This window comes from Lactuca serriola, chromosome 4, assembly GCF_051521515.1.
Source record: "Lactuca serriola cultivar US96UC23 chromosome 4, Lser_US96UC23_V15, whole genome shotgun sequence".
In the NCBI taxonomy this organism is placed as follows: domain Eukaryota; kingdom Viridiplantae; phylum Streptophyta; class Magnoliopsida; order Asterales; family Asteraceae; genus Lactuca; species Lactuca serriola.
Window position 1 is genome coordinate 30,369,828 of NC_136411.1, and position 26,971 is coordinate 30,396,798.

Below are 26,971 nucleotides of genomic sequence, written 5' to 3' on the forward strand. Positions count from 1 at the left end.
CAACTAAGGCCAACTGTGTGAAGTGTTTGTCTTGATTAGAATCCACACTATCTCTTGAATATCTGACAAAAAAGTCTTATATGTCAAGAGGACAGTGGGAGTCTTAAATGTCTTGAAAGTCTCAAGAACTAATCAAGAATAAAACCTGAAGTTCTTCACTAGAACACGACTTGAGGTTTATAACCTATCGTGTTGACGTATTTTGTGGCCATTCCAGTTAAAGTTGGCTCTGCATATGAGTTCTTAGAGTTCTCAATTGGTTGCACAACAACTTGGAAGCAATGGCAGGCCCTTGAGCTGCCAGGTGGCAAGAAATTAAGATTGAGTTCAGTCCATATGAGTTTGGATTTGTCATTATCCTTGTCTTGTGACTATGGTTTTGACAATTCACATGGATAAGAACACATACACCATTAAATCTAAGGGTCATAAGGTTTCTCTCCGATTCATGAAAATGATGGTGAGGAAACACTTCCACCAAGTAGATTTGAAGTAGATAGCAATTGTGATATTTGCATTCTCAAAGTCGTTAGTGGAGCTGTGTGGTTAACCGACACACTAGCATGGACTTGTGAGAAGTGGAAAAGGTCTAAACAATTGAGACTATGATTACGGCATCCCTTTTCATAGTTCTGAAATTGTTTAGACACACCTGTGAGCTATCTAAGATAAGGTGTATGATATTGATAAAGTTTTATCAAAGCAATCAAGTATCAAAAATCTAAGTTTTGGTAAGAAAGTCAATAAAGTATTGTTTTTTCTAGAAGCTTAGTTGATTTCTGAGTACATGTCAAAGATAGTGGGAGCATAAGTGTTATGTTAATAATCATCATGTTAGTGGGAGCATGATAATTATGATAAAGGTTGCAAGTTAGCAATGTTAATTATAGAAAACAAAAGGTTTCAACTGGGAAAAAGTTGTTTTGCTATAATTAAGGGAGAGGAAATTATACTTCATCTCAAATCTAAAAGCTTAGATTAAGGTTTTAATCGTATTTAGTCAAGTATATATATGAATGTTATGTTGGAATGGCTCAACATAAGAAAATTCTAATATATGGGTCCATTATTTGTGTTCTAAAATTCGATTTTGATTACGGCATCCCTTTTCATAATCTGAATTATGAGAACTTGGCAAATTGAAATGAAAATATTAAAGCAAAAGACTGGTTTAGTCTTTATGTGAGACATCATGAGTCGTGTCCCATATGCTTCAGATATAGGATCGATTGCATATGCTATATTCATCCTTTCTAAAATTTTCCAAATGCATGGGGCATTAAGAAGGGAAAAGGTCTAGAATTGGATATGACTAAAAGGATTAGACAATTGTCAAGGACAATCTAAGGTTTACCAAAGATTGGTTGCTCAAGGACAGTTGGAAGTATAGTGATAATTATGGAAGGACCATATTGACATAATCTGTAAGGAGGCAACTCTTGTTCAGAAGTGATAGTCAAAATGGAATATGGAAATGTTTCAAAGTTAGAAATTATCCAATCCGTGTAAGATTAAGCAACTTAATGTAAGAAGGATGTTTCCAAGGAGTTGATCTCCTTTGGAATGCTCTGTAATGTTTGTTGTCAAGTCTTTCTGACTTTGTGCATAATCATTACAAGAGGATCAATGCATATAAGTTTAGAATCTAACAGATTTCAATAAATGGCATGAGTTTGGAATTCTTGCATTTGCAGTAAGGATTTGGGACTATGAAAAAAGGATCATTGGAGTTATGTTCAATTGATCTATTTCACAAAGTAAAGATCATAGACAAACATAGTATGCATACTTGGTGTATGGCATGACTAGTGTTTAGAAAACATAGTGTACATGCTTGGAGCATGGGACAAATATTGTTTTAAATTCAAGAATAAAGTTGATAGCTGAAACAGTATACAATGAATAATGTGTAATCATATGGTGATAAATAAAAGGTGTTTTATTTATGTTCATAGGTTTTGATACAATATTTAGTTCAATTATTCTTGTGTTTCATTTTGCATGTTTTGACTTCCAGAATAAACTAGGTCATTGTTCTGGATGACTAAGTTATTCAAACCATCCACAGTCGGTCATATGTTGGAAGTAGATATGAATTAAGACTGTCATGGGTTGGCTTGTAGAGGTCTAAGATGTTGGACAAAGGGCTACAACACTCATGAGTGCTCATAAGTTCTGAGTATTGGATTCAACCCGCGCTCATTGGAATCACTTCATGGATTTTATCACGAGTGATCATGAGACGATAATATCTTATATTCTTCAAACCTAGAGATATGAGTTGTTACTATGAGTTGGTTATACATTGATTGCACGAAAACGCATTGGTAACTCGATGTTATAAAACGTGCCTTTGTGTATGATTCAACAAGTAATAGAACAAGCCATATGAGTCGAAGTTTATCCATTCCTTTTACCTTAAGGATAAAAGCGATATCTGTGGGCCCCTTGATGATTTGGTGATGACAAACGTAAGTGCTCAGCCGAGCCTGGACTGATTTGATTTGTTCAATTAGTCAGTCGTCATAAATCGGAAATCGGGAAACAACAAATGGACAGAGAGAATGATTATAATCCATGTCTCAGTCCATATGATATCTAGAATGGAGGAATATATGATCCCTTATCTAATGGACATGTCATTTGATTTGTTCAGAGTTTGACAGCGGCTTTAAGAGCTACGATTGCTAGTCGGGATCTTGGAGTCATACTTGAATAATAGTTTTAGACTTATCCAAGTGGGAGACTGTTGGATTAGGTGTCTAATCCCATAACTATTATTGGTATGTATCCGACCCAAGAGTAGCATGGTCCATTTGGGTTGCATATCATCGGGACAATTTGTTAGGATGGACTTTTGAGAGAAGGTTATTTATGGTTTATTAATATATTATAAGTAATACTATATTAATATAAAATCATATGTTTTAATTAGTATTGATCAACAATTAATTTAGTGGTCGAAAGAGACTAATTAAATCTATGGGGACTAATTATGATAATTAGTTATATTTATATGTGTTGGGCTTATGATCCATGTTGGACCATGTTTATGTATGGATACATAAAGAGTTAGGCCACATGAACCATGGATCATAAAACCCATGGGTATGGATTTGGGTAATATCCATGACCTTAGAAATCCCACATATAAATAGATACTTCATTGCCCAAAATCGCCACTTGTATCTTTTTCAAGTTCATGGTGTCGTTTGTGTGCATGGAGTTCTCTCTCAAGTTCATCCTTTGTCCATGGTGTGTTGTGATTCCATTTAAGGCTTCCACACTATTGGGGCTAAGCTCTTTAAGGCCAAATACACCAAGTATTCAAGCTCCATCAAAAGGTATGTCATGCTAACTAGTATATTATATTTTTATGTTAAATTCATGCTTGTTGTAAGATTAATACCTTGGAAACCATTTGCATGTATAATTAGTGAAAACATAGATCCAAGGTATTTAGGTTTGTATGTGCACCATAGGATGTTGTAGTATACCAAAACCCAACAAAATGTAACTTGAGTGACAAAACTTAAAGAAGGTTTATTAACACTAGTGAAATGTAAGAGTAAAAGGTTTTCTACTCTTGTACATTTGAATTTGGTAATTTGTGATGTTTTGGATAAAACAGAGAACAACTTAGGCCAATTGTGTTAAGTGTTTGTCTTGATTAGAATCCACACTATCTCTTGAATATTTGGCAAGAAAGTCTTATATGTCAAGGAGACAGTGGGAGTCTAAAAGATCCTGAAAGGGTTCCAAGAAGGAATCAAGAATAAAACCTGTATTTCATCACTAGCACACAACTAGAGATTTATAACCTATCGTGTTGACATTTTTGTGCCCATTCCAGTTAATTTGGCTATACATTTGAGTTCTACATGTTCTCAATTGTTTGCATAGCTACTTGGAAGCAATGGTCGACCCTTGAGCTGCCAGGTGGCAAGAAGTTAAGATTGCACAAGTTCAATCCATATGAGTTAGGATTTGTCACTAACCTAGTCTTGTGATTATGGTTTGAAAAATTCACATGGATAAGAACACATACACCATAAAATCTAAGTTTCATAAGGTTTCTCTCCGATTCATGAAATTGATGGTGAGGAAATTCTTTCACTAAGTAGATTTTAAGTAGATAGCAATTGTGATATTTGCAGTTCTCAAAGTCATTAGTGGAGCGTACGTGGTTAACCAGTACACTAACATGGACTTATGAGAAATGGAAAAGGTCTAAAAAATTGAGACTATGATTATGGCATCGCTTTTCATAGTTCTAAAATTGTTTAGACACACATGTGAGCTATCTAAGATAAGGTGTATAATTTTGATAAAGCCTTATCAAAGCAATCTAGTATCAGAAATCTAAACTTTAGTAATAATGTCAATAAAGTATTGACTTCTAGAGGTCCAGCTGTTTTTTGGATACATGTCAAAGCTAGTGGGAGCATAAGTGTTATGCTAATAATCATCATGTTTTTGGGAGCATGATAATTATGATAAGTATTGCAAGTTAGCAATGTTAATTATCGAAAACAAAAGTTTAAATTTGTGAGGTTGCAGAGGTTGAAAAAGTTGTTTTGCTATAATTAAGGGAGATGAAATTATACTTCATTTCAATTCTAAAAAGCTTAGATTGAGTTTATATTCTAAAGAGCTTATATTGAGATTTTAATCACCTTTAGTCAAGAATATATATATATATATATATATATATATATATATATATATATATATATATATATATATATATATATATATGAATTTCATGTTGGATTGGTTCAACTTAAGAAAATTCTATATATTGCGTTCTCAAAATTCGATTATGATTACGACATCTCTTTTCATAGTCAAATTTTGAGAATATGGCAAACAAAAAATTCTTATCGCAAAAGATTGGTCTAGAACCATGTCTTTATGTGAAACATCATGAATCGTGTCCCATTTACTTTGGGTACAAGACCGATTACATGTGTTATAATATTTATCCTTTTTGAATTTTCCAAATGTCTTGGGGCATTAAGGGGAACAATGTCTAGAATTAGATATGACTAAAGTGATTAAGCAATTGTCGAGGACAATCTAAGGTTTACCAAAGATTGGTTGCTCAAGGACAGTTGGAAGTATACGGTTAATATTGGAAGGACCATATTGACATATTCTGGAAAAGAGACAACTCTTGTTCAGAAGTAGTAGTCAAAATAGGAATATGGAGTTGTCTCCATAGGTGGAAGTTATATGTGTAAGATTACAAAAAATTAATGCAAGAAGGATATTCAAAGCAATGTGCTTTGAGACTTCGTTTCCATGGAATTGCTTTCCATTGGAATACTTTGTAATGATTGTTGCCAAGTCTTCGTGGCTTTGCGCATAATCATTACAAGAGGAACAATGCATATATGTTTAAGATCTAAACAAATTTCGATAAATGATAGGAATTTGGAATTCTTACATTTAAGACAAGGATTTGGGAGTGTGAAAAGAGAATCATTGAAATTATGTTCAATTGATCTAGCTCACAAAGAAAAGGATCATAGACAAACATAGAGTCATACTTGGTGTATGGAAAAGCTATTGTTTAGAAAAACATAGTGTACATGCTTGGAGCATGGGACAAGTAGTGTTTTTAATTCAGGTATAAAGTTGATAAAACCGAAACAATGAATAATGAGTAATCAGTATGGTGATAAATAAAAGTGGTTTATTTATTTTCATAGGGTTTGATACCATATTTGATTCATTTACTCTTCTGTTTCACTTTGCATGTTTTGACTTCCATAATAACTAGGTTATTCTTCCGTGATGACTATGTTATTCAAACCATCCACAGTCGGTCATACGTTGGAAGTAGATATGAATCAAGACTGTAATGGGTTGGCTTGTAGAGGTCCAAGTTGGTGGACAAAGTTGTGCTACAACACTCATGAGTGCTCATAAGTTCTGAGTATTGGATTCAACCCACGCTCATTTGAATCACTTCATGGATTTTATCAAGAGTGATCATGAGACGATAATATCTTATATTCTTCAAACCTAGAGATATGAGTTGTTACTATGAGTTGGTTGTACATTGATTGCACGAAAACGCATTCGGTAACTCGATGTTATAAAACCTGCCTTTGTGTATGATTCAACAAGTAATAGAACAAGCCATATGAGTCAAGGTTTATCCATTCCTTTTACCTTCGGGATAAAAGCGATATATGTGGGCCGCTTGATGATTTAATGATGATACATGTGAGTGCTTGGCCAAGCCAGGACTGATTTGATCTATTCAATCAGTCAGTCATCCTAAATCGAAAATCGAGAAACAACAAATGGACAGAGAGAATGATTATAATCCATGTCTCGGTCCATATGATATCTAGAATGGAGGAATATATGATCCCTTATCTAATGGACAAGTCATTGACAAAGGTCAGTGTTCGTTGACAAGGTCAGAGTTCGACAGCGGCTTTAAGAGCTACGATTGCCAGTTGGTTTTTGAAGTCATACTCAATAATAGTTTTAGACTTATCCAGGTGGGAGACTGTTGGATTAATGTCTAAGTCCATAACTATATTTAGTATGTATGTACTTGAACCGACCCGGCATGGTCCATTTGGGTTGCACTTCACCGAAACAATTTATATGGATAGTCCTTTGAGAATAGCATGCTTATGATTTATATTAATATATTATAAGTTCTAATATATTAATATATAATCATATTATTTAATTATTATTGATCAAGAATTAATTTATAATTAATTAAGTGATCAAAAGGAACTAATTAAATATGGACTCTTAGATATATATGTGTAGTGGGCCAAGTTCATTTAGGTTGGGCTAAGTCTTCATGGATAGTCCATGGAGCTTTAACCTATGGATCCTAGGAAATGAAAGGTCATGGGTATTAGGGTTTAACCCTAATCCTCCGCACTTTATAAAGGGTCTTAGGGCTCATGAAATTAGGCAAGTAGCTAGTGTGGATACACTAAAGAAGGCAATAACCGATTTCATAAGTGTGAGCCAAGTATCCATACTCTCTAAAGTCTTCCAAGGTGTTTTGGTGATTTGTGATTCCACTTGAGGCTGCCACACTATTGGGGCTAAGCTCTTAAAGTTCAAGACTTCAAGCTTCATTAAAAGGTATGTATTCTAACTTGTTATATTACCCAAGTATCAAGGATTGTATGCTAGATAGGGTAATACCTTGGAATATTCATATTTGCATGTATAATAGAGAAAACATAGATCCAAGGTATTTAGGTTTGCATGTACACTTAGGAGTGTTAGAATGCTCAAAACCCAACAACTACATCAGGTATATAATTACATGCAACAAAGATTAGATAATTCTTTGACTGCTAGGTCTCACACTAAAACAGTTGGACTCAAACAAGAACTGTGCAATAGAGTTAAACCTAACCTACTAAAATTTTCTAATTTTTGTAACATGTAATCTAGCATATTCACTTAATAGTTAACTAATATTAGCAATGGTTCCTAAAAGCACAAATCAAGAAGCATTCGAGCATTGAGTTCTAACCAGAGCACTATCCTACAGGCCATCCTATCATATTGTATGTAATCCATACTAGCATGTAGTTCTAAAGGATCATACAGTAAGCATACAAAGGCATCTCTCCTAACATACAATTTTAAGCAGATCCGTAGCCTTAATCTAGCATGTTATTCACATAATCACATACTGAATTGAAAGACCCTCGCTTTCGTATTTCTGAAAGACCCAAACTTTCATACTTGACAATATAGTTACTTCAAAACATGCTACTTGCATATTCATAAAAATAATATTTTACATTGATAAAGAGGTTACAAATGACTGGATACAAACCAACTATTACAAAGTGTTATATATTACACAACTACCCAGGATACTATACATTTATACATACATGATCCCTAAATATAAAAGTAATATTACAACTATTCAAAACCTTCCGACAGTATAAGACTATACTGGTTACTTATCTCCTGCAAATTTGTTAAACATTGAGCGGGTAAGCGGTGACGCTTAGTGAGTTCAATAATAGATACAATATAACGTTATGTCATATATATATACTTCAATATGGCAGAAGAAAAGAGGAACAAGGAACAACAAGGGCATATGTGAATCATGTGACAAACATTCCATATCGATCATTGATTTGATTCAAAGATATATGAGCAATGAGACATAACGATTTCCATACTTGATATACATCAATAAAGCTTCGGCCCAAATGGCACAGAAGACATACACTTTCTAATTAAACATTTTGGTAGATTTCAGGCTTTCAGCCCTGTCTAATCTTCTGCAAAAGCCATAGAATAGAAATCATTCTCTTATGGAGACATGTTCTACATGGCCAGAGGCTACATACCAGTACCAATGTGAATCTAAGTCCTTTCATTGATCACATGGTCAAAGGTATTTCTTTGCTATTAAAAATAGCAAATAAAAAATAACACGGGAAAATAACCAGGAATAATAACACTGAAAAGCACATAGCACATATAACACATAACATACAATTGTTCCTATATATTAAACTCACCTTGAAATAACCGGGGGTCAAAATAATAATTTGTGCAGCATTTCGGCTCTAAATATGAATTTATTTGTTGAAAACTGGGAGTTTTCTTGAAAACCGGGCCCTGCGAGGGTTGGGCTTCGAAACCTAAAAGATAAATTTTTCGGGCTTCTCGGGAATTTCAGGGCGTATTTTGGGCGTTGGAATTAATACCGGGGCTTCGGGGGATGTCAAAGTAGTGAAAATGTGGAAAAGGGGTGAAAAAGGGCAAATTTCTAAACTTTACCTAGGAGATCTCGCAGGTACTATTTATAGTAGCTAGGTCCGGATCCGAAGCGAAGGGAAGAGGGCAGGTGTCTGCGAGGCTCGGACAAGCTAGCTGCTTCGGTGAGGCTCGGATGCGAGGAGGCTACGTGCCGGTTTCAGATTAGGCCAGCACCTCGGACACGGGGCAACAGCAGCGATGCGCGTCGGAAGTTCATTGGACCGCACCCTCGGTCAAATCAGCATGCGACACGCGAGTCGGGCACGAGGTAGGCATGCGAGGATCACGTGACCAGCACCATTCCTTGCGAATTTTCTCGAACATTGTGCCCAATCTTGTAAAAACCATAACTTTTTTCATACGGGCTCTGTTTTTTACGTTCTTTATATGCACGCGTAGGTAAAATTATGCTTTATAACTTTCGTTTAGACTTCGTCGGTAAATTTTGACTTTATTTTTATATTATTATTTTTAACAGACCGGGACTGGTAAATCCGTTAAAAATTCATAACTTCTTCATCTGACGTTCGTTTTCGTCAGACTTTTTACCGTTGTATTAATATTCACAAGACCTTCGATTCTCGTTTAGGTTGTATCGGCTAAAAATCACTCGATCTAAAATTCGAGTTTTTAGTTGTCTACTGCTAAGCTGAAATTTAGAAAAATCATAACTTCCTCATACGAAGTCAGATTTTGGCGTTCTTTTTATCAAAATTCTCAGTTTAACGAATACTACGATTTTCATTTAGATCACTAAGGCTACAAAGTATTTTATCAAAAACTCACTTTTTACGTCATTCGGCACCGTGCCGGTTTTGTCGCGGATCTTCGATTAGTCATAATTTATTCGTTATAACTCGGATTTCAACGAGGTTTTCGCCTACATGTTTCTAACGAGATTATCTACAGCTTTCAATAATAAAATTTTCCTTATTTCAAATTTTATATTTTTCGCTAAATTTCATTATTTGGCTTTTAATTGGAATCTCATAAGACTTCCATTATTTTATGAGTGATTCTAAACATAGTTTTACTTCATTTCTAGTAAAAACTATCTGTTAGAACTCAACACTCAATGTCACATAATATTTCATAATATTATTAACTTTTCAAATTACATAACACGATTTCAAAACGTGTATGTTACATGAATCAACAAACATGTATGGGTATTTTGGGAACCCTTACTTGATATCGGCCGATTGCATGCATCACACCTCTTATTTTTAGTAGAAATATTTTAAGAAAATCATTTCTTTTATGAAAAACTTACCAAATCCTCAGTTTGAGTTCAGACACACCCGAGAGTGTGTTCGAATCCCTCAAACCAAGGACCTGATACCAACTTGAAACATCCCAAAAACACAAACGAAAAAAATTATTTTTAAGAAAACAAAATTGTCAATCATATTACTCATAAACCATCAACGTATAACATAGTCGAAAATAGTTATCATAGTACAAATCCCAAAATCATAAAAAGATGGACACGGGTGGATGCACTGAGATCAGGTCGGGCCCTTCCCCTTCGAACTGGAAGTACCTGAAACATAAAATTAAACTGTAAGCACAAAGTTTAGTGAGTTTCCCCAAAATACTACATATCATACAAGTAACGGGCCCCGCCAAATAAGTGTAACGGGTCTCACCGTAACTCACATAACAGGCCCCGCCCATTGAGTATAACGGGCCTTGCCCTAACTCGCATAACGGTCCCCGCCCAATGAGAATAACAGGTCTCGCCCTAGCTTGCATAATGGGCCCCGTCCACATACAAGCAGTGTTGTAAAAATCGGTCTAGACGGCCGATTAATCGGGGATTAATCGCTAGGTGGTCTTCAACCGAACAGGATTAAGGCTAATCGGTTGGCTTAATCGGTTTTGGTCAAAGGGGGTTAAGTCGGAGCTAGACGGTTCTAATCGGTCCTAGGTGGTCCTAATTGGTCCTAGGCAACCTAATCGGCCAAATTTTCAAATTTTCAAAATTTTAAATATTAAACCAAAATTTTCAAATTTTCAAAAGTTCATAGTATTTCAATGTTCAACTAATATATAAAAAAAAAATAATTTTTAAGGTTTTTCTCCAAAATTTCTATGTTTTCAAATATACAAATACCCAAATTTACTTCTTTTCTTAAGATATATTAAAATTTGAATAACTTTTCGTATTAATTGAATGATAAATTGTTGTGTTTGTTAAACTTATTATTAAACTTCTATGCTTATTTATTTATATTCTTATGATTAAAACTAGATTTATAAATTTTTGAATAATTTTCTTAATAATTAATGGTCCCCAATTAATCCCTAAACCCCAGTCCACCGACTAGCTAGCGTCTAACGTGTTCTGCAACCTTGCATGCAAGTATCACAAAGAAAACTAGCATCCTACAAACATAATCGAGTAGGTCAGCATTGTTGCCTTCGACCCACAAGTACAGTGAAGAGACTCACCTCAATCTAATAATAATCAATCACACACCCACAAGCTACTGCTACGGCGGCTCCTCACACTAAACACAAATCAAACAACCCCTAATCACTATTTAGGGTAATAACCCACAAATAAAGGTCCAATTCATAAACCCTCTTACAAAGAGTAAAAAACCATTTTACCATTTCTATATTGGGCCTAAATAGCCATGGCCCAAAGCCTACACTGAACCACGACCCAAAATGCCCCAAATAGGCTTCAGGTGAGTATGCCCTGCATACACGATGCGTACGCCCAGCGTACTTGAACTACACCGAAGGGTACATAGGCTCAGCCCGTTACGTCGTTTGTACCTAGAGGGTACGCCCAACGTACTTATTCCGTTAAGCTCTTAATGCTTAAAGAAATTTCATCTAACCCAAAGATCTCAACCTAAGGTACATTTCAACTAATAAAGTCGACAACTTAGTGCCTTTGTATGGCTCAAGGAAGCCCAGAGCCAATTTCTAACCTTCTAACTTCATATTAAGGACAACAACTCATGCATGGATGAACCAAAGCCATCAAGATACGATTTTTATGCACTAGGGACATAAAAAAAAACATCTAGAAATGCTAACCTAAGCTTCTGGAGTAGCTTTTACTCACAAGAATCAACCCATGGGACCAAAATATGCCAAAACCCTAAGCTAAACTAGATCTAATCAAAGAATCATAATGGTTGAGACTTTATACCTCTAGAAGGATGATCAAGATGAACAAAGTTTGGATCTACAAGCTCCAAACCAATCAACTCTTCTCTGATGAGTTCCTTATTCTTCAAAATGCACCAAAAACACACCAACTCACTCAAAGGCTCAAGAATATCACAAATTGGGGCTAAGGTTTCGAAGTGACTGCTTTGGGAAAATGGAGGTTAGTGATGAGAGTGGCATTGAGCTCATAAGGTGTTTAAATAGGGTCGAAACCCTAAATTTTAGGGTTTTGCATCTACCACGAGTATGCCCAGCGTATCAGGGAGAAACCCCGCGTCCAAGTCTCAATGAGTATGTCTCGCGTAACTCCCAATTACTCCAGCGTAATGGCCTTCCATGAAAAATAATTAAAAAGATTAAATATTTAAAATTTGAAGAATTTACCTGGGAACTGGTCATTACACAAAGCCCTACGATCCCTAAAGTAGTAGTAGCTATCAAGTAGAAGCTCTGCCAGTGCAATTCCGAACTTTTGTCTAGGAAATCTCTGTAAGTTAAATTACACTCGTCCTTATTTCAGTGTAATTTATATTTATAAGTCATAGTCATTATTATGAGCCTATAAATAAGATTTATCAGTAATTCCATTTTACAACCTTGATTGATCTACTTACGGGAGAGGTGTTTAGAATGGTCACGTTGGCTTGGTTGTTGGATTTTATAAAGGTCATACACCGAAACGGTCCTGCCTTCTAGCTGTCCTGCCCGGCCGATCCTTATTTGATAGTGTTCATTGGGATTAGTGAAAGATTAGGTTTCATTACCAGATTGTTATATAGATTAATAGGTCAAAGTATTATAGGTTAAAACTTGTTTGGTATGTTATCCGTCAGTAGAATCGCCCAGATAGCTGTCAGTCTTCTGAGTCATTGTCAAGATGAGTTTTCTCACTATATTTTGTGCTCCATGTAACATCCCAGAAAACAAGATAGAATTTTTCATTTTTGAAACCAAACCAAAACCATAACCATTTACAAATCATATTTCCAAAATTCATAAACATGAATCAGAGTATCCCAAAATCATAATCTCATAAAAATCCAGGATAATGTGCACGATCAAGCCTTCGCCTTGCCCCTAACCTCTAAAGTAACTGAAACGATAACAATCAAATTGTAAGCCAAAGCTTAGTGAGTTCCCCCAAAGTAGCATACAGAACCAAACAAATATGCATATTGCATGTTAGGTCCACAACCTCCTGGTTGGATTACCATGGCCCACAACCTCCCAGTTGGATTGCCATACATATTGCATACTGGGTCCATAACCTCCCTGTTGGATTACCCTGGCCCACAACCTCCCAGTTGGATTGCCATACATAGTGCATATTGGGTCCACAACCTCCCGGTTAGATTACCCTAACCCATAACCTCCCGGTTGGATTTCCACTATTGCCTACAATCTCCCGATTGGATTGCCCCAGGTGTGTTGGCTTACAACACAAAGCAGTACAACCTCAACTCAACCACACTATGTCGATATATGTAACAGATAACATGTAGATAGCAAGTATAAGTAATCATACAGATCTAGCAAGCTAACATATAATCCGCATAGCATCATCCTATATACCAGGATATGACCTAGTGGGCCAGCATTGGTGCCTTCAACCCACAAGTATAGTGAAAAGAAACTCACTTGAAACGAAGGACCCAGAAACACTGCTACGCACTTCCCTTATGCACTGCTTGCTCCCACGAGCCATCTATCACCAAAACATGGAAGAATCTTAATTAGCTGTCCAAATTCTTCAAGTTTGACCCGAAGTCAAACTGGTCTAAAATTCAAGGGTCAAACCGGGTCAAATTCAATTTCATGTCGTGGCCCTCCTTGTCCATGTCATGGTCACGCCAAAACAGGACAGTCATGATATGTGGCTTCGCCACACCATGGCTACCTTTTCCACGTGGTGGCTACCAGAAAAATGTCATTTCTCTCATTAAGAGCTTAATCCTTTCGTATCTAAGCTCATACTTCTAGATTTATTCCCCCATACTGACTTAATGGATAAAGTTTCCAACTTTATCCATTTAGGCTCCATTTCAAGACTAGATCTAGCATTTAATGTCTATTAGGTCCTTAATGAGGTTGCAACTTGCACATGGACACAAAATACACAAACCATGGTCCTTTTTCTGAATCAACTGAAATATGACCTAGAAATTCCATCACAAGTCATAGAGTTCTTCAACTCCAAAGCATTCAAGGAAAGGACCAAAATCATACCAAAAAGGACCCAAACTTGCATCAAGAAGAACATAAGTTAATATGAGAACTTTATACCTTCAAACACTTAGAAATCTAGAGAAGATAGTGGATCCAAGTTCTCTCCTTGATCCCTTGCACCAAGATGGACCTCTTTCCTTCACAAACTTCACCAAATCAAGGGAAAAACCCCAAAATCAAGTGACCAAGCTCAAACTCGTGGAAAGGATGCTAGGATTTTGAGATGGGGAGGTGGAGGCTGAATGAGATAACCTAAAGAGGGAGTTATGGTGTTTATATATGATGGAAACCCTAAAAATCTTGAATTTGAGCTACAGTGGCCGCCACGGCGTGGCACCTCCCATAACACGCATCTACTAGATTCCACACCACGTCGTGGGCACCATGCCCTATGTTAGGGCTGAGCATTTCCTCCAAAACCTTATTTTGATTTCTTAAGTATTTTCCAACCTTCTTGGAACACGGGTGCTACACTCTAGTATATATCCTCTATATGTTAGGATATAGTTGCTCTGTAGTATGTCATTATGCTAATTCGGTTAGTTGCATGCAGTATTGGATTATTGTTTGATGTACCGTTTATATGTTGATATATCATGTGGGGAGCTAAGGGCAGTCCAACCGCAGGCTGAAAGCTAATAGACTCGGGTGGACTAGCATTATGCTAAAGGCCAAAAGTACGGACCAGTTATATGTTGTATGCAAAAAGGGCGGACCAACTTTATGTTGAAGACCATTATGTGTATGCATTGCATATGTATTGGGGTATATGATATTTTGGGGGAACTCACTAAGTATAGAGCTTACCCAATTGTTATAATGTTTTTCAGGTACTTCATGAGAAGGGTAAGGTTCGACTGTACACACACGCAGTCGCAACATGTTTCCACATAATGTAAATTACACTCTTATATATTTTAATAAATAAAAATAAAAATTTTCCTTAAAAAATCGGAAGGTTACGTTATATTAGACCATGTAACTTGTAGTGTAGTTGTAGTCAAGGCCTCTATTCATTGTTTTATAAACACTTCTATAACCCTTCATTTTGGATTGAAAGAAAATATTGTCAATTTGGAGATCGCGGAGTTATTAGTTTCTAAAACTTCAAAAAATTTGGTTTTGTGGACGATTATGCATTTATTAGTTAATGAGAAATCTCCGATAAAATCTTAATATTTTGTGTCAGTTTACGGTTTAATCTGAACATTTATTTTTTTAATAGAAAAGTCTCGATTATTTAATTTTATATGATAATTTGTCATTTTCTATTGAAAAAAATAAGAATGGTTTCTTTAATTTGGACAAAATATAAAATAGTCAGGACTTTTATGTTCAAAAAATAAAAATGATGATTAAACCGTAAACTAACCAAAATATGTCTTTATCGGAGATTTTCCTTGGTTTAATTTGATGTTGTATAAATTGTACGGCATAAATTGTGGGCAAGGCTTTGATGGGAGAGTTTTTAGTTTTTACAACTTCAAAATGTTAGGTTGTTTGTTTACTATTATGTCTTTACTAGGTTATAACCCATAGAAACCACGGTCGGTATATTTAAAATTTTTATATACATAAAAAATAATAAATGTAAAAAAAAAAACAAGATATTGTCGATCGTAAGTAATTATGAATTAATTGGTTAAGCAAAATAAACATAATAATGTTATTAGGATATCATTTTGTGTTTTCAAATTTTGAATTGAATTTGATTTGTTAACAAAAAAAAATAATAAAAATCATAGAAAAATGTCACGTGTCAAAGAGATTCTAAAAACTGACACAGGTCATTTTTAGGTTTCATTTATTAAAAAATATAAATTAGTTTAATTTGGTGTTATATAAATTGTACCCCTTAAATTTAAAAAAAAAATACTATTTTTGAAAATATAACCCAAATGCTTTATATATAGTTTAGATATCGTTCATAAATATTTTGTTATAATACAACAATAAATAATTATAAGACTTTAGAAACCAATCACGTCACGAGAGTTCTTGTTTCAAAACGTTAAAATCTATAGTCAAGAACCGATTCTGATTCAAATTGTAGGTATTTCCATTGTTAGAACTCTACTCTTAACTATTTTGCTCCATTACGTATTTTGTGTGATATTAATTCGTTTTTCTCCTTAAACATTTAGAGTAACACGTAAGTTTGAACTATTAAAACATAAGAGTGATATCAAATCAAAAGATATAATTACAAATTTATGATAAAATAGTACAGTCTGAATCAAAATGTCTAAATCAAATTAACTTCGATTGTTTGTCTTTTTACGTACTGAAACAAGTTATCTATTTTTAGAATCCATTCTAGTCATGATAAAAATAAAAATAAAAAAATAAAAAAAATAAATAAATAAATATTCCAACACCAAATTGAAGCTTATAATCTTTTTGTCAACCAACAAATAAATGTCTAAAGACTGTATCCCACCATAACATCATTTTTACATCAGAAAGGGTGTAAATTGGTCCAGATAGTGATTAATCTTCCATAATACATTATGTTTTACAATTATATTTTAAATATATTCTTTTTTCTAGGTTATTTAAATTTTAAAACAATATCAGATTTTTGGAAATTAGTCTTACACCTTTTGTTACAATAACATTAAAAATTATATTGTCGTCGTCGTCGTGTATAATTAATTCATATTAAATTTGTTTTTATTAAAACAAATATTTTATCAAATAAAAAGTTACATTTATATCACATTTAAAGAAATTATTAAAAAATATAAAATTTCCTTATTCTAATAAAAGAATAATCTTATTATCCTGTTGACAACTGTCATATTATTAGAATTTTACATCCTCTCTTCTAATAAAACAGTACAAAACCTGCCACGTGACATTCTTTTAGCTCATCCACCTTTATTTTTCCCGTTCAAATCTTCTAACTAAAATTCCAACTTTTCTCTTCATTTCAAAATATAACCGAGCCCTTATTTTTCTGCATTTTTCAAATGCCAACTTTTAGTTTTTTTCAATTATACCATATATATCTGCTATAATTCTGGAAAAAAAAATATTAAATTTATACATCTCTATCTAATAATCTACCCTATCTACACTTGGTTAATCCGTTTTGAATTAGATCATCATTTTTGCATCTTATTTGAATATGCTTTTCATGAAAATATTTTTAGTGAGACCTACAAATAGGAATTAAAATTATAAATTCAACATTGTTTTAAAAGTACAATGCATAAACGGTACAGTTTCTATAAATGATCTGTGTTCAAAAAAGATATAACAAATGACCAATAAAATGTATATTAGCCATCCCTTCAATACCTGTAAGTTAAAAAGCTTTCAATAAACAATATTTAAAAAATGTCAAAATCGTCATCTTAATATAATAACATCCTACTATTCGTGTATCTGATACTTATTAGTTCATATATGAGTTTAAAAAATTTATCTTCGTGTGTAGGTGATTTCTTTACCTTGCAAACATATAATGCATTCGTTTAGGTCTAAAAATAATACAAAATTAAAAATGTTCATGAAGACTGATGGAGACAGTGGAGTTGAAGATTTATTGGGGTGGTACGTTACAATCGAAAAAATGACAGTTTAAGCAACAAACTTTTCTTCTTCCCATGCACTCCAATGTGGTTGTGTCATCATCTTCATATGTTCAACAAGAATCATGGACAATAAGTAACGCTTTTAAAAATGTTCATTTCTAATTAAATACTTACAAGCTTACTAAACAAACACAATATTACAATTCATAAGTTTTTGGAAATTAATGGTATATTATTTTATTGTATAATTATTTTTTAAATTATATTTAAAATTATCACCCGTGGATTCCACGGGTTTTAACCTAGTTAATATTATATGTCATCTATCATGCCACTTGTCAATTTTTTAAATATCTATTTTAAATTTCAAATTTTAAATTTCTCATTCTAATTACATTAAATTAATAATTTATTCTCCATTTTAAATTTCAAATTTTAAATTTGCTCACTCTAATTATATTTAATTAATAACATTATATTAAAAAATAAAAATAAAAAACTAATACAGATTATAAGGTGATATAACTTTACATCTTTATTTAAATTAACGATTATAATTTTATATAAATAAAAAAATATCTCTTAAATAATAATTTATTTAAAATAATTGATTAATAATTTTGATTTTTTAATATGAAGATTTGATTAATTTTATAACCCTCATTCTAATGGATTATATGCTAGTTTTAAATATATTTGAAACAATACCATATTTAAATTTTAATAATACAATTGAATTAATTGATATCATATATAGGTTATAATATCCGTTTGAAAAAATAAACTATATTAAATTACAAAACATAATTTTCATTAGGAAGAATTCCATTATTTTTACATACTTATAAAAACATTATTCTATATACTTGTAACATGATTATCTACATCTACCTTTTATACTAAAAGGCATGAATTAAATGTCTAATATAGTGTTAGAGATGCCGTATGTGGTATTTTTAATGCGTAACTCAATAAAAGTACAATGATATATACATGCATCCTCATTATTATTTACATCACTCATACCCAATTCCAAATAAGTTAAACTAAATTAAGAAAAAAAAAACAGTATAAAAAGTGCATTACTATTTTTGCATTCAAACATTCTTTTAATTCTAACAAATGACAACAATTTTTATCATTGAGAAACAACCAAAAACTGAAGCAACATTTTAACACAATAAATACTTTAATAATCACGGGAAGGAATTCTCCCACCACGACCCCTATTGACATAATTGTATCCCCTTCCATGATAATAGCCGCCACCACCTCGTGAACGACCACCACGGTAGGGCCCACGGCCGCCCCTCCCCCCTCGGTATCTTGAGAATTCTCCAAACGTCTGAGTTGGATATTTTTAATCATTTTGTTAAAAAAAATAAACAAATAAATATAACAATTTATTAAATAATATGGCAATAAAGTCAGATTATGGTGGTTTTTATATATTTTGCACTTTGGCACTAAATTAAAGAGTAATATACATTTTTGGTGCCTGAGCATGGTTGATTTTTGCAAACTTGGTCCTTATTTGAGATTTTTGTAATTGTTTTTTTGAAATTGTGGTCCTAAAAATCTGGCACTAAACAAAGACCAATACAAAAACCTCAAACAAGGATCAAAATTGCAAGAGAAAACTTTCTGGGACCAAAACTGCAAAAATCTGCTTCACTCAAGGACCAAAATGTAATTTACTCAAACAGAAAATAATAATAAACAACTCCATCAAAATATTATCAACTCTTTATATTAACTTGCACAGTGGTCCTTTGCCCGGACTTGTAGCATGTAATTATTAAATATATTAAAACCAATTGGCTTAGCAATAGTATTAGTCTTTGGGTTTCATACTTTAGCCACAAGACTTTCATATATTGGCAGATTTGGTCCCTATACTTTTGGGGTTTCAAACTTTGGCCATAAGACTTTCGTATATTGGCAGGTTTGGTCCCTATACTTTTGGGGTTTCAGACTTTGGCCATAAGACTTGTGTATATTGGCAGGTTTGATCCCTAGACTTCTGTATATTGGCAGGTTTGGTCCCTAGAGTTTTTGGGTTTCAAACTTTGCCCACAAGACTTTCTTATATTGGCAGATTTGGCCCCTATACTTTTTGGGTTTCAAACTTTGGCCATAAGACTTTCGTATATTGGTAGGTTTGGTCCCTACTTTTGTATATTCACAGGTTTGGTCCCTATAGTTTTTGGGTTTCAAACTTCAGCCACAAGACTTTTGTATATTGGCAGATTTGGTCCCTAAACTTTTGTATATTGGCAGATGTGGTCCCTAGACTTTCGTACATTGGCAGGTTTGATCCCTAGAGTTTTTGTATTTCAGGCTTCGTCAACGAGACTTTCATATATTGGCAGGTTTGGTCCCTAGACTTCCGTACATTGGCAGGTTTGGTTCCCCACCACAGCGGGGGTAATGTAAGTTAAATAAGAAGTTAATAATATTTTGGTGGAGGTTTATTTTAACTCATTGTCATAAGAATTACTAAATGAGTAATATAAAACAAAAATCGAAGAAAATTTTATTTTTTGACAAAAAAAAAAATGAGATCTGTTCATTACCTCTGTATCTAGTTTCATCTGCTCAGAGAATCTTGTCCTTCCATTATTTAATTGATGATCACTGGAGTTGCTTGATAATGTATCAAAAAAATCATCCTTACTATAAACAGGCTGTTGATCAAAGGGTAGTCTTTTAGCATACAATTTCAAAGATTTTAAAAAAATAATATTTTATATAAAAAGAAAAAGTAAATTCATTCACCTTGACGTCCAATTTTGGTAGAGCAGCATTATAATTTTCATCTTGTAATTCATCCTCATCACTATCTTTTGAACTGGTTTTTCCCAAAGTACCCCAGACTTCATCCTTGTTGAACTTTTCATTCATTGCAGTAAAGTCAAACTCTTCAGTAAATTTCATCACTGGTCTTGAGCCCTGAATCGTAAATACACCCGTAAATTTGGTGATTCTATTAAAAATAAGGTGTAAAAGTTTTTTTTTTAAAGATATGGAGTAAAAAAGGAAAAGAAAAGAATTTACATTTACCCCTGATCCTCTGCCTCTTTCACGCCCTCTGTAATTATGGTGATTATGGTAAGTAGCTCCATTTGTCTAAAAAATCAGAGAGTTAAAAGAAACATATGAAAACAATGAGAGAAACAAAACACATTGCATAATGAAAATACAAACTGACATACCTTTGGAGCATTACGTGGTTGAGTTGGTAATGGCAATATTGGAGGCTGAGCTTCAACAGGTGTTTCTGACAATGGTGTGGGGTCCACATCCTTATGAACAACAGCTTGAGAAGACTGAGATGATGAAAATGAAACACCCGTATCTTTCCCAGGCTGCAACAACTGTCCAGGTGTCACTAGTGATGGTGTCAGTGACTCAAAGGAGTTGTTAGAAACTGGAGCTATGCTGACATTTACATCAGGGGTAGAATTGGAATTGGTAATAGTAGTAGTAGAAACCACAGGGTTAGTGTTGGGGACATTAGTTTGTAAAAAGTTTGGTAAGGGTTCAGTGGTTAATACCAAAGGTGGAACAGGAGGAAGACTGGAAGGCAAGGTGGACCCCAGTAAAGTAGTAGGTGAGCTGGCGGATGTTGGTAATAATGAAGATGAATATTCGGGCAGGTTGGGCAGCCCACCGGGCAAGGGAGAGTTGAAATTAGGATACTGCATTGGTCGATACATTGACTGTGGATAGAATCCTGGCCAATACATTGGCATTTGAAGAGAATTGGAATTTGGAGGAGGTGGCGATGGGCCCCACGAAGCCATATTTCCATCTGGTTGGTATAATGGCATGCCAGAGTGTCCTAGTTGTTGGTTAGGGGTAGTTTGGTCAAGAAAAGAGTTGGTGTTAGCAGTTGGGGGGAGGGTTGAAGGTGTTAGAGTTGGCCGAGGGTAGTGAGACTGCATTTATAAAAAAGAAATCTTTAGAATTATATTAGATGATAGATTATATCATGGGGGTTGTGTTTCTACTTACTTGTATAATGGCAGGATCACTGTTTATAGGTTGTGTTGGTTGTTGAACAGGTGGGGATGTTTTCACCTGAAGATCCTGCAAAAAAAGAATGAAAAAATTTGTAATCTTGTTTTGATGTTTTCATGGTTTACAGAAGAAAAAATGTATTCAGAAACCTTGAAATGGCATATATGCATGGAAAACAGAGGTAAGGTTAACAATGTTTCAAACGTAATACCTTGATGTCACTTCCACGAAATAAAATGTATTCATAAACTTTCTCACTAGGCATGATTTGTGGTCCATCTTTCTTTCGGCCTTCACTTCCAAATGATCTTACTGCAGATAGTCATACAAAAACCACAATGAGTTCATCGAAATCAACAGACTGGTAGCTAATACATACACAAATCGATGTGCCAGATGATCCGATACAAAATAATTAACTTGGAAAGGAAATTATTGTTTTCGTTTTAAACAACACTGATGAATGCAGCAATGAGACCAAAACGCGTAAATGATAATACATCAATAGAAAATCCCCAAATATTAGACGAAATTGTTTCGATATTTAAACTTTTCACAGTTCGTTGAACCCTAATCTAAATACCCAATCAAAAAAACACAAATCGGGACAGACAAATAGGGCTTCGTAAAGCAAGATCTTATTAAATTAGTTACCGTTGCGCAATCCAATTGAGGATTCTTCGGTGTTGATGTTGTATAAAATTCCCTCATATCGGATCTCGCTCTTGGACGTCAAACTAATCAAGCTTCCAATGTACGTATCGGCCGATGATGTTGAAGATCTAGAACTATCGGCCGCCATAATCCGGCAATACTCCTCCGCTACTGCAAACCTGCAAGTAGATTAGTTGAGGGAGAAGACGGGGACCGGAATTTGTTGACTTATTTGTGTTTTTGTGAAAGACAAATGATTAGGGTTCTTTTTTCGGACTTCCACGCTTACCTGCTTTCGGTAATAAATCGGGGATTTCTCTTTTATATGTAGATTAAATTCATAAAGTGTTTTTTTTTTTTTAATTAGTATAATGTGATTGTAGCACATGAAATTTTTTATTTGGTTAATTTGATTTTTAAAGTTTTTTTTTTTTTGTTACATTAGACAAGTAAACTTGTAATTGACCTATTAATTACACAATTTTATCAATTTTTAGAAGGTTTCCCAGTTGACAATTTATATTTGTCAATTAATATATATTTTTGGCCTAATCTGATGTCACGTGAGATATGTCACGTCAATTAATGATATACGAAGCTTAAAACCTTTCGTCTTCAACTATTGAACTTCACTCATCTTCATTATTCAGTTGTAAAAGAAAATGAGTTAGGGTTTGTGAAGCATTCTAGTGATCGAGCTGAAGAAACAAAGAAGTTGCAGCCAGGGCCGGTCCGTTGATTTTAGGGGCCCGGTGCGAAACTAAAAAATGGGCCCCTAAATATATATTTATTTTTTACTTATATCAAAAATTCATTAATTATTTCATAATTGTTATAATATGAAGCAAAAGAAAAGAACGATCATACAATAGATAATCTTAGACAACTACATTAATCGCGAGACTCTCCTAGCATTCTTGGAAGCAAAATTGTTCACCAACTCTTCATAATCAATAGTCTCCAATATAACGTTCTCAATAGCTATTATCGCCAATCCATTAAGTCTTTCTTGTGACATTGTGGACCTTAGGTAGGACTTCAACAATTTTAGCTTTGAAAAACTTCTTTCCGCAGACGCGACTGTTACGGGAATAGTCAACAAGATTTTGTAGGCAATAATTGCATTAGGAAAACAATCGACTTTTTTCATATACTTTAAAACATCAATAGGGCTCGTAATTTCACTCGGTAAGAACATGTCAAGCAGCTTTAACTCCATATAAAGTTCATGAGAATCGATATCTGATTGTTCACCAAACTTAAGTGCGGCTTCAAGACGGCGACAACATGACTTGAGATCTTTGTCATCAAATTCCTTCATTTTTTTGGAAACAAAAAACCAAAAATATTTTCATACTCTTTGTATTGTTGAAATCTTGTTTTAAGAGAAGCACTCGCTTGATCAACAATATATAAAAAGTAATTAACTTTAAAATTCTCCTCGGCTGAAAATACAACATCTTGATCACTTGAATTCTCATCAAATTGTTTTTTTCTACTAACCGGCCGCTTTTGAGAGAATACCGGATCAATATTCATTTCAACAGAAAGTTCCTTCGCATCATCAATTGCCTTGGAGAACCCTGTTTCTCTAAACTCTTTGAAGTACTCAATTAGCATATTTACTTCGCTAATAGCAACATCGAGAAGCATATCTTTTGATTGTAATTTTTTGCTAACTAAGTTCACCATGTACAATATATGATACCAAATGACTATGGATACCAAAAACTCAAATCCACCAAGCTCATTATTTGCTAGCGATTTAGCTTCACTTTGGATTTTAGCATCGTTGTCTTTTTCCGCAACTTCAAGTAAAGCTTCTCTTAAATCCGGAAGTTGTTGTCTAATAGCCTTCACGCTATCAACACGACTTTCCCACCGAGTGGCAGACAATGACTTTGGAGTCAAACCTTTGATATTCTCTTTCAGAATTTGCCACCTCTTAGTAGAATTGGAAAATATTGTATATACTCGTTGTATGACTCCAAAAAAATCTCTAGCTTTACTACAACTGTTAGCCATGTCACATAGTGCAAGATTAAGACTATGACAACCACATGGAGTATAAAATGCTCTAGAATTTATGTCCAAAAATCTCTTTTGAACTCCTTGATGTTTTCCTCTCATGTTTGATCCATTGTCATACCCTTGCCCCCGCATATCATCAATATCAAGACCAAGAGATTTTAATTCATCGTGTGTAATATCAAAGAGCCCTTTACTAGTGGTATCATTGACATTCAAAAAACCTAAAAAGGATTCTTCAACAGTAACATCATTGGAGGAGAAATTTACATACCTCACTATCAAAGACATTTGTTCTTGGTGACTTGTATCAGGGGTACAATCAAGTATGATGGAGTAATATTTTGCTTCCTTTACTTTTTTAATGATTTCTCGTTTAATTTCATCAGTTAGTAAAAGTATCACCTCATTTTGGATCTTGTGGCCAAGATAATGTACATGGATCTCATCATTTTTGATACGACGCACATGCTCTTTCATAACCAGGTCAAACTCTTCAAACATCTCAATCGCTCCAAGAAAGTTTCCATTACTCTTTTGATATAATTTTTCATTTGTTCCACGAAATGCTAAATTATATTTAGCCAAATATTTCACTAGTGTAATAATCCTCAATAGTACTTGTTTCCAATGCTCCCTTTCTTTCTTAAATTGATCATACACCACTTTATCAATTGTTTCATTAACTTTCAATCTTTCACGCATTTCAAACCAAGTAGCTAAATTTGTGAGATGATCTAAACCAACTTCATGCTCTTTAAGTCTTGTACTAAGATGTTGCCAATCTGCATAACCTTCACTATCTAATTGACCTTTCGGGATCCCTTTTCTAAATATTTTACAGCAAAAACAAAAAACTTTATCAAGTTCTTTCGAGTATACTAGTCATTCTCTGTTACATGTCTGTTTATTTGGCAGAGTTCTAGTATACATAGTTGCAGAAAACCGTCTAGAAAATCTATCAGGTGGACCCTTATCAATAGTATTATCCCTTTTAGGACCTTTCTCTACCAAACGTTTCACCATGTCTGTGCTTAGTCCATCCCAATTTCTTGGATCGAATATATCAATATTATTACTATTAACATTAACATCATCATCATCAACATCATCATCATCATCATCATCATCATCATCACCATCATCTTCAATGTTATCACCATCGTCATTACCATCATCAACATCAACACGATCTCCATCGAAATTAACATTATCAACATTAACATCATTAATTTGATCTCCTTCGACATCAACACCCAAATTATCAGGAATATCATCATTATTTTGATTTTGAGAAGGAACTTTAGGTTTTTTTTGGAAAAACTTATCTAGAGAACCACTATTAGCCTTTGTTGATTCTTCAATTCTTTTTCTCTTTTTACGTTTTTGACTACCAGATAAATACTTAGGAGGCATTATTTCTGAAAATAAAATAACAATAATCAACCAAATACTCGATAAAAATTAAAACTATGATAAAAGAACTCTAGAAATCTAATTTAATATATCAAAACGTTGAATGAGCAATACCAATAACAATGTAAACTAGAAAAAAAAAATACTAATGATTATAAAAAATACTAATAATGATGAATTATAAATATTACCATTAGAGGAAAAAAAAACGACCCTTTTCTTATGTCTTCCTTTGCTGCCGAATTGCCCAAACTCAACAAATAAATAAAAGAGGCTAAGGACTTATATATAGTAATTAAATGCGTGTTTGTGTTAGATACTAATTCTATGTGATATACTTAGTTTAATTGGACTTATATATTAATTTAATTAAAGATGTGTTTGACTTAGATAATTCCTTATGGGATAGACGTGTTTGTTACGCTTGAATTAAAAGGAAATGTTGAAGAATTATAATAAAAATAAAAAACAAAATTGCTTGTGCCAAGTTTCGATCTTGGGACTAACTGATAAATGTCAAGCGCCTTTACCATGTCAACCACCAATTTTTTGTTTACTTTAATTTCGACATCTCATATATATATATATATATATATATATATATATATATATATATATATATATATAAATACCGGGCCCCCCAAACAATGCGGGTCCTGTGCGGTCGCACACCCGGCATATGTTAAGGGCTGGCCCTGGTCGCAGCAATGGCACAATCGAAACCTAATGGAGTGTTTGCGATGGTGGAACTCAACTACCAAGGGGTATTTAATCGAAATCCTTTATCTTACACTGGTGGTGTGAAAACCATGTTCACTGATGTCAACTTTTCTTCTATGACTTATTTTGAGTTTGTGACCTTCTGCGAACGTTTCATGCATGAAGAGTGTAAAAAGTTTTACTACTGTGAACCAGGCAATTCCCTGATGGAAGAGCTTAATCCCATTTCAGATGATGTGGAATATGTTGCTTTTATTTTTTGATGCTTATGGAACATATGGTGTAATTTCGGTTTATGTGGATCATATTGGGGTTGGTGTTGATGGGTGGTTTGATGATGAAGATAATGATGATGATGAACATGAGTCTTGTATTGATGGTGAAAATGAAGA

General features: G+C 33.9%; 1 protein-coding gene and 1 pseudogene across 2 annotated transcripts; both read right to left on the bottom strand.

The window, feature by feature from the left end:
• Nucleotides 1–18,768: 18,768 nt before the first annotated feature.
• Nucleotides 18,769–22,711, bottom strand: LOC145101261 (protein decapping 5-like). Of its 2 annotated transcripts, none has more exons than XM_079038441.1 (8): nucleotides 22,416–22,711; nucleotides 21,973–22,073; nucleotides 21,756–21,830; nucleotides 20,954–21,679; nucleotides 20,802–20,867; nucleotides 20,517–20,690; nucleotides 20,315–20,425; nucleotides 18,769–19,083 (listed from the first exon to the last, which is right to left on the bottom strand). In XM_079038441.1, the coding sequence occupies exons 1-8, from the start codon at nucleotides 22,561–22,563 to the stop codon at nucleotides 18,928–18,930; spliced, it is 1,557 nt and encodes a 518-aa protein (XP_078894567.1). In that variant the 5' UTR covers nucleotides 22,564–22,711; the 3' UTR covers nucleotides 18,769–18,927. The 2 variants fall into 2 exon arrangements, with proteins under 2 accessions (XP_078894567.1, XP_078894566.1); XM_079038440.1 differs by having other exon boundaries at nucleotides 20,796–20,867; nucleotides 22,416–22,710.
• A 590-nt stretch (nucleotides 22,712–23,301) lies between these two features.
• Nucleotides 23,302–25,859, bottom strand: LOC145098170 (uncharacterized; annotated as a pseudogene).
• Nucleotides 25,860–26,971: the final 1,112 nt, after the last annotated feature.